Source organism: Sinocyclocheilus grahami, unplaced genomic scaffold, assembly GCF_001515645.1.
Source record: "Sinocyclocheilus grahami isolate Dianchi unplaced genomic scaffold, SAMN03320097.WGS_v1.1 scaffold844.1, whole genome shotgun sequence".
Taxonomy (NCBI): Eukaryota; Metazoa; Chordata; class Actinopteri; order Cypriniformes; family Cyprinidae; genus Sinocyclocheilus; species Sinocyclocheilus grahami.
In genome coordinates, this window is record NW_015506023.1 from 649,721 (window position 1) to 658,891 (window position 9,171).

Consider the following 9,171-nt stretch of genomic DNA (forward strand, 5'->3'; position numbering starts at 1 on the left):
CTCCTTAGCCCAGGTAAGACGCCTCTGACATTGTCTGTGGTTCAGGAGTGGCTTAACAAGAGGAATACGACAACTGTAGCCAAATTCCTTGACACGTCTGTGTGTAGTGGCTCTTGATGTCTTGACCCCAGCCTCAGTCCATTCCTTGTGAAGTGACTTACCCTTCTTGTGAAGGGTGTTAATGATTGTTTTCTGGACAACTGTCAGATCAGCAGTCTTCCCCATGATTGTGTAGCCTAGTCTTGTAATGACATAATCCACCATTTCACTTCCTATTTACTGGTTTGCTTCAGCAATTAACTACAGTATGTTATGTTGACAATATAAACAGATAGTTATATAGTGTTTAGGATTATCTAAGATATCTACGAGAAATACTAACTTCAAACAGCACCATTGACCGATGCGAGTCAAATGTTTGGACTCTTACTCCTTCTTTATGACTATTTTCCATATTTTGGAAAATATACTCTCTGGACATTCTCAACCGTCTTCATGAACGAGTTCACATTTATGATATACACTTGATGATGTTTTTCCTACTATCCACTACAGATTTAGTTTCTACCAAGATCAGGGCAAATTAGCATCTGCATTAAGACATGCTTTTCTGGAGCGTTAAATAATGGCGCAACGCAACATTATCCTTGTACTTGAATAGTATGTGCATTAGTTTTTTGTTTTTTTTCTCCCAGTTGTCATTTACTTTTTTTAAACCAAAGTTTGTAATGGTGTGATTAATGCAATCTTTATATTATTACGTAATTTATTATTCCACATATATAGTCCTACAGGTGTTGCAGAGTGACTAAAAGTAGTGATGCTGCTAACTTGAACCTACTTTTTCTTTGACTTTACCATTGTAATAATAAAAATTGAGTAGCTTAATACTTCTGATGAGGAATAGCATGGACTACAAGTAAGTAGTTACAATCCTTAACTACAAGTAAGGATTGGAAAGTTAATTAAAATTATTCTGTGCTGATCTCTCTGAACAGTGTTGATGGAGGTGAACTCTTCGACAGAATCATCGATGAGAACTATATGCTTTTTTGGAGCATTAAATAATGGCGCAAATACAAGTAATTTCACAAGCGCAAATGTTTCAATTCAATTTAATACTCTCCTCTCATTAATGTTGCATCTGAAAGGGAAACTCCTTCAATAAGGTCAGGCGCAAAAATAACTGTGTCCACGCCTTTCAGCGCTAATTCTTCAATGTGCGTCTTTAGTAAATCCTGACAGTACTATTTTAATGCCAAAAGACTGTTAGTAAATCTGTCCCTTAGTCGGTTAGTAGTGCTGGTTGACTAAGGGTGTCTTGAAAACTAGTTTAGCAACTTGTTGAGCATCCCATTTTGGGAAGCAGCTTACAAAACACAACATATGTGTCTGGTCAGCAGGCATGTCAACTTAACCTTCATGTTTCGTCTCCATCTTCTCCACAGATTGCACCCCACCTCCAGCAGCACCCTTCAGCCACCGCGTGCTGTCTGCCAAACCCAACCAGATTAACAACTTCTACACTATCAACCGACAGGAGGTTCTCGGAGGGTCTGTGGAAGTATTTTCTTGCATTTTGGAACCGATTGCTGAGAACAGAATGTTTTAGAGACGGTGCAATTTCTGCTAATCCCCTCAAAGGCTAATTGCGTAACCGTACAGTGCGTCTCCGCTCACCCGATTCATAACTTCAGAGTCAAGCCAGTTATTTTTACATTGAGATTTCGGGGTATGTGAAACTGTACCTCCGCGCCAGCTGGAAACTAATCACTAGGTGTTAATCCATCTCTTCAAAGGGAATGTTCTACTTGTTGTTAATGCAATAATATCTGAAAAATATGAGTCCCTAATGTCCTTCCTGCTCTGCGCCTCGAAGTCTTTTAAAATGTCGTTTTGCATATACAGTGGCTCCGAAAAAAGTATTTGGACACTTAAGCCACACTTAGACATGTGTGAATGTCATCGCAGATAACAAAATATCAATGTCTATATCTGCACACAAATGCAGCAGGATCTTTTCTCAGAACTAGTGTTCACTTTCCACTTGGTTACACTTTATTTTGATAGTCCACTTTAGATATTCTACGAAATATAAGTACTTTGCAACTACATGTCAACTAGCAGTCATTAGAGTATTAGTAGACTGTTAGGTTTGGGTTAGTAGAATAAGTTGACATGTATTTGCAAAGTTACTTATAGTCAGTAGAAGGTCTAAAATAGACAAACAATAAAGTTTTAACTTTCACTTTTCTTCTTAATTTTTGCTTGATTTTAATTGCTACTCCAATGTTAAAAAGTGTGTTTGTTTTGAACACTTTCTTTCTTTCGTTCTTTCTTTCTTTCTTAATATTTAAAACCCTTTTTTGAAATTTTTGCTTTAAAAGTGTGTTTGTGCTGTCTTTATTTAAAGTAAGTGACGCTTGGTTTGACATTTTGATATCTGATGCAATAACATACCTACTGTTTTGTGTGGCTTAGGGATACAAATCTTTTTTTTTTTTTATTGTGTGGGGATAAATGTAATTCTCAAAGTACAGATTTTTCTAGGTGTCTTAACTGTCACTGATGACTGCTTTCATCTCCTTTCAGAGGTCGATTCGGTCAGGTGCATAAATGCATTGAAAATTCCTCTGGACTTACTTTGGCTGCCAAGATAATCAAAGCTAGGAGTCAAAAGGAAAAGGTACAAAAAAACAATCTGCATTTTTTTCACATGTAAAGATAATTTGTTTAAGTTTGCACATAGCTTTTATTTTTATATTTTATGCTTTCATGCTAATTCTTAAGTTACGTTTTAGACATTTTGTATTGTACTTGTCATTTTTATTATTTTTTTTTTTTTTACATTTCTCTTTTATTTCAGCTTTTGATTTAATTCAATGTGTTACTTGCCATTTCTCTGTAATTATTTGTGAAATTCACTAGCAATTTCTGAGTAAAAACTGTTTCAAAGTAAATCTACACCATTTTTCATTGTTTATATACATTTATAGTGTTTATTAATATTTAGACTCAACTTTTATTTATTTTTATATTTCCTGTTTCCATGCCAATTTTTAGTTTAAGTTTTAGTAATTTTGTTTTGTGCTTTTGTAAAATATGCATATATATATTCATTTTTTCAGTTTCTTTTTAATTTATTTAATTCAATGTTTTACTTGCCCTTTCTTTGTAATTATTAGTGAAATGTACTAGTGATTTCTGAGTGCACATTGTTTCAAAATAATTCCTACACAAATTTGTCGGTGTATAAATTGTATTTCACAGGCTCAGTGGATTGCACATAGCTCTCAGTTGTAAAATAAAGTCTTAATGTGCTTTATCTGAAAGGAGGTGGTGAAGAATGAGATTCAGGTTATGAACCAGCTCGACCACGCCAACCTGATCCAGCTCTACGCCGCCTACGAGTCCAGGAACGACGTTATCCTTGTACTTGAATAGTATGTGCATTGTTTTTTTTTGTTTTTTTTTAAATAAAAACTGAGTAGCTTAATACTTCTGATGATGAATAGCTTGTAACTACAAGTAAGGATTGTAAAGTTAATTCAAATGATTCTGTGCTGATCTCTCTGAACAGTGTTGATGGAGGTGAACTCTTCGACAGAATCATCGATGAGAACTATAAGTTGAAGGAGCTCGACACAGTGATGTTCATCAGGCAGATCTGTGAAGGCTTGCGTTACATGCACAAAATGTACATCCTCCATCTGGACTTAAAGGTACAAGCAGAGATCGTTGGCCCTCAAAGGAGAAAAACGGCCGACATTCCTCTAGTTTTAAAGCACATAACCACAGTAACCTTCATAACCCTTGTTGTTTCTTGTGGCCTGCAGCCAGAGAACATTCTGTGTGTCAGCAGACTCACAAATAAAGTCAAGATCATCGACTTCGGACTGGCCAGGAAGTAAGTACTCACTGCCAGTGTTGGGGAAAGTTACTGTTAAAAGTAATGCATTACAATATTGCGTTACTCCATAAAAAAGTAACTAATTACGTTACTTAGTTACTTTTTATGGAAAGTAATGGCTTACGTTACTTTTTAAATCTGGACAGGGCTTGCTTGTTTGTTTTTAAAATAAAAAGTTATATTTTTGGCAAATATAAAAGCCTTTTCACACCAAAAGTGAAATGAATAAGCCTCAGGCTGAAGGGAAAGTACATTTACGTCCGTACAGTAGAATGCAGAAGAATATGCAAAGACACACAAATGTGTGTCTAGAGTAATTTGTGCTTATTAGTACGCTTGAACTGGATCATCAGGTCAGAAGCAAAGACATTGGTTAATAGAATGGGATTAAATACATAATTTATATTTGTGTTGTTTAACATTTAATTATTGCAGGTTCGCGTCATATTCTGAGTTGCATTATTTTTATTCATTTTGAGGAATACTGAATCTGTGTTTTTTTTCTTTTTTGTGAGTGAGATGAATTAATGCATATTCATATTTATTTTAGAACTACAGTAACATCTTCTGATTTCTGTCACCATGGCGACACCAGAGCTGTCAGTCAATAAATTGGAAAAAAAAGTAACTTGCGTTACTTGTTTGAAAAAGTAACTCCGATATTTTCTTGTAAATTAAAAAGTAATGCGTTACTTTACTAGTTACTTGAAAAAGTAATCTGATTACGTAACTCGCGTTACTTGTAATGCATTACCCCCAACACTGCTCACTGCACTGATGTCTTTGTTCATTGAGAAGAAAGCGTCTGAGTTAAGAGACGATCCTTCTCTTCAGGTATCAGCCCAGAGAGAAGTTGCGGGTGAATTTCGGGACGCCGGAGTTTCTCTCTCCTGAGGTGGTCAACTATGATTTTGTGTCGTTCAACACAGACATGTGGAGTCTGGGCGTGATCTCGTACATGCTGTGAGTCACACCAACACGGGAAAATGTTCTAGCGCACCTAAAATCAGCATGTAACAATACGTACGGCATTTAACAATAACGTCTGACTTTTGATGTACACTGTACTTTATTTATTTATTTGAAGTTATAAATAAAACATTATAGGAGTGTTTTACAAGAAAATATGGTAACACTTTATTTTAAGGTATCCTTGTTACATGTTACATGTATGTACTATTATAATAACTAATTAATTATGAATAATTGCATGCAAGTAACCCTAAGCCAAACCCAAATCCTAACCTTAACCATATAGTAAGTACATGTAGTTAATTAATATTACTCAGTACTTAAATGTATAATTACACTGTAACAAAGACACCTTAAAATAAAGTGTAACCGAAAATACTATTCCAGTATTTCTGATTTTCACATTTAATTCAGTGTTATTTGGCATATCTTTGTATTTATTTGTGAAATGTACTAGTTTTTGAGTGAAAATTGTTTCAAAGTATATCACCATGGCGACACCAGAGCTGTCAGTCAATAAATTGGAAAAAAAAGTAACTTGCGTTACTTGTTTGAAAAAGTAACTCCGATATTTTCTTGTAAATTAAAAAGTAATGCGTTACTTTACTAGTTACTTGAAAAAGTAATCTGATTACGTAACTCGCGTTACTTGTAATGCATTACCCCCAACACTGCTCACTGCACTGATGTCTTTGTTCATTGAGAAGAAAGCGTCTGAGTTAAGAGACGATCCTTCTCTTCAGGTATCAGCCCAGAGAGAAGTTGCGGGTGAATTTCGGGACGCCGGAGTTTCTCTCTCCTGAGGTGGTCAACTATGATTTTGTGTCGTTCAACACAGACATGTGGAGTCTGGGCGTGATCTCGTACATGCTGTGAGTCACACCAACACGGGAAAATGTTCTAGCGCACCTAAAATCAGCATGTAACAATACGTACGGCATTTAACAATAACGTCTGACTTTTGATGTACACTGTACTTTATTTATTTATTTGAAGTTATAAATAAAACATTATAGGAGTGTTTTACAAGAAAATATGGTAACACTTTATTTTAAGGTATCCTTGTTACATGTTACATGTACGTACTATTATAATAACTAATTAATTATGAATAATTGCATGCAAGTAACCCTAAGCCAAACCCAAATCCTAACCTTAACCATATAGTAAGTACATGTAGTTAATTAATATTACTCAGTGCTTAAATGTATAATTACACTGTAACAAAGACACCTTAAAATAAAGTGTAACCGAAAATACTATTCCAGTATTTCTGATTTTCACATTTAATTCAGTGTTATTTGGCATATCTTTGTATTTATTTGTGAAATGTACTAGTTTTTGAGTGAAAATTGTTTCAAAGTATATCCTACACCAATTTTTTTTCAGTGTTTATATACTATTATAGTATTTACTAATATTTTGACTTATATTTTCAGTTTTCGTGTTAATTTTAAGTTTTAAAGTTTTGTAATTTTGTTAGTGATTTTTAAATATTTTTTTATAATTTTGTATATTTTTATTTCAGCTTTTGATTTAATTCCGTGTGTTACTTGCCATTTCTTTGCAATTATTTTCTGAGTGAAAATTGTTTCAAAGTAAATTCTGCACTGATTTTTTATTTATTTATTTTATATATTAAATATGTATTTATATATGTATATATATTTTACTTAGAAATTGCTAGTAAATTTTACAAATAATTGCAAAGAAAATATCAAGTAACACATTGCCTTAAACATGACATTTTAATTGTAGAAAGACCAAAATAGTATTTTCTTGCTAAATGTACTCCAATTATCTTTATTTACAACTTTGAAAGATAATTTTTTACAGTGTTCACCATTTTGTACAGTATGTATATACCATTATAATATTTATTAATATTTTGATTTAGTTTTTATATTTTCATGTTAATTTTAGTTTAAGTTTTATTAATTTTGTTTTGTGCTTTTGTCATTTTTTTAGGTTTTTATTTATATTTTTATTTCAGTTTTTGATATAAATCAGTGTTTTACTTGCCATTGTTTTTTAATTATTTGTTCCATTTCCTAGCAGCTTCTGAGTGAATTTTTTTTCAAAGTAAATCCTGCACTTAGAAAGCGTTAGTTTTGATTTAATTCCGTGTTACTTGCCATTTCTTTGCAATTATTTGTAAAATTGACTAGCAATTTCTGAGTGAAAATTGTTTCAAAGTAAATTCTGCACTGATTTTTTATTTATTTATTTTATATATTAAATATGTATTTATATATGTATATATATTTTACTTAGAAATTGCTAGTAAATTTTACAAATAATTGCAAAGAAAATATCAAGTAACACATTGCCTTAAACATGACATTTTAATTGTAGAAAGACCAAAATAGTATTTTCTTGCTAAATGTACTCCAATTATCTTTATTTACAACTTTGAAAGATAATTTTTTACAGTGTTCACCATTTTGTACAGTATGTATATACCATTATAATATTTATTAATATTTTGATTTAGTTTTTATATTTTCATGTTAATTTTAGTTTAAGTTTTATTAATTTTGTTTTGTGCTTTTGTCATTTATTTAGGTTTTTATTCATATTTATATATTTTTTTCAGTTTTTGATATAAATCAGTGTTTTACTTGCCATTGTTTTTTAATTATTTGTTCCATTTCCTAGCAGCTTCTGAGTGAATTTTTTTTCAAAGTAAATCCTGCACTTAGAAAGCGTTAGTAAATGGAACAAATAATTACAAAGAAAATAGCAAACTTTTTTCAGTGTTTATATGCTACAGTATGTATTCATACTTTGACTTATCTTTCATTTTTATATTTTCTGTTTTATGTTAATTTTATTTTATTAGTATTAATTATTATTAGTTTTTTATTTCTACTTGTATTTCAGTTTTTGATTTAATTCAGTGTGTTACTTGCCATTTCTTTGCAATTATTTGTGAAATTTACTAGCAATATTGAAAATCCGTTCCAAGTAAATCCTACACAGTTTTGTCTGTGTATGCCTTGTATTTTCCAGGCTGAGTGGGTTGTCACCCTTCCTCGGCGACGATGACAATGAGACGCTGAACAACATTTTGGCCTGTCAGTGGAACTTCCAGGAGGATGAATTCTCAGAAGTCTCAGAAGAAGCCAAGGATTTCATTTCCAAGCTGCTCGTGGTGGATAAAAGGTACTCGGGAGATTTATAGATGCATTAAAGAGACATCATTTATATTCAAGCATTCGAGAATCACCATCTCTCAGTGCAGTGGCAGTAGTTCATGGATCATCCTTTGCAGGACTGGAACCTAAACCTTGTGTTTCTGGCCGATGTGTTTTCTTTCTGTGTGTGTAGCTGGAGGTTAGGAGCCACCGAAGCGCTGAAGCACCCCTGGTTGGCGGATCCAGCCGTTCACTTCCGCCTGCATCAGAAGGTACGGTCTACACTTCACTGTAATGCGCTCATTGTTCTGCCAGAATCTGTGAATTATGGGATTTCTTAGAGTGTCTTGGTTTTCTTCACAGAAAAACATGTGCCGCTCGCGCAGAAACTCTTGTCTGCCTCCACCTGAGAGCTAATGTAAGTCCACTTTCATATACGTCACATGAACTGGGGACCTCTGACATGATGTTTGATTTATATATTTATTTGATTTTTCATTTCCAGGGACCAAGCCTGCTGTGGAACCATGATGATTACTGGACATTATATCATATTCAGACACGCTGCCGATTCACTGAATGTTAACATTGAAGGCATTTCTTAAATCACAGCTGCTGTATGTGTCGTGTGAAGTTGATCCTATTCCAGAATTTGATGTGAAGGTGTCATTTGATATTGCAGATCTTCCTCCGGCCTCGTAATATTCCTGATTTGGGTTTCATACACTGATTCTGAAATGAAGTAGAAATCAAAATGAGTTTTGAGGCATTGGGCAGTTCACTTCAAAATGCAAAATGCAAAATGTAAAATGCATATATATATATATATATATATACGTATATGACACATACTATATGACTTATAATATACAGTATGCAGTAGTAAAGCAGTAGTTTGACTGCACAGAAAACATACTTGAACCATAAAGCAATCTAAATCATAACATGAAGTAACATTTTACTTAAAGCCTTTATTTATAATGCATCATAAAAGTAGTTTCAGTGCATTAATCATGCCTTGTAATGCACGGTATGATCTCATGAATAATTGTAGCTACAGTTATGATACATTAAAGCTGAAACGATGAATATATAAGTATTTTAATGTGTTAAACATGACAAACAAACCTTTAAATATTATAATTCATTTTA

The 9,171-nt window shown here is 33.1% G+C and overlaps 1 protein-coding gene across 1 annotated transcript in view; it reads left to right on the forward strand.

The window, feature by feature from the left end:
• The window catches only part of LOC107562868 (myosin light chain kinase 2, skeletal/cardiac muscle-like), a 13,073-nt gene extending 4,244 nt beyond the window's left edge, over window positions 1-8,829 (forward strand). The window contains exons 5-14 of the mRNA XM_016247612.1: window positions 1,449-1,554; window positions 2,593-2,686; window positions 3,334-3,443; window positions 3,581-3,722; window positions 3,837-3,907; window positions 4,745-4,873; window positions 7,895-8,047; window positions 8,213-8,291; window positions 8,383-8,437; window positions 8,525-8,829. Of these exons, the coding sequence (XP_016103098.1) occupies window positions 1,449-1,554; window positions 2,593-2,686; window positions 3,334-3,443; window positions 3,581-3,722; window positions 3,837-3,907; window positions 4,745-4,873; window positions 7,895-8,047; window positions 8,213-8,291; window positions 8,383-8,436 (938 nt within the window). The 3' untranslated portion in view covers window position 8,437; window positions 8,525-8,829. The remainder of the gene's footprint in view (window positions 1-1,448; window positions 1,555-2,592; window positions 2,687-3,333; window positions 3,444-3,580; window positions 3,723-3,836; window positions 3,908-4,744; window positions 4,874-7,894; window positions 8,048-8,212; window positions 8,292-8,382; window positions 8,438-8,524) is intronic.
• Window positions 8,830-9,171: the final 342 nt, after the last annotated feature.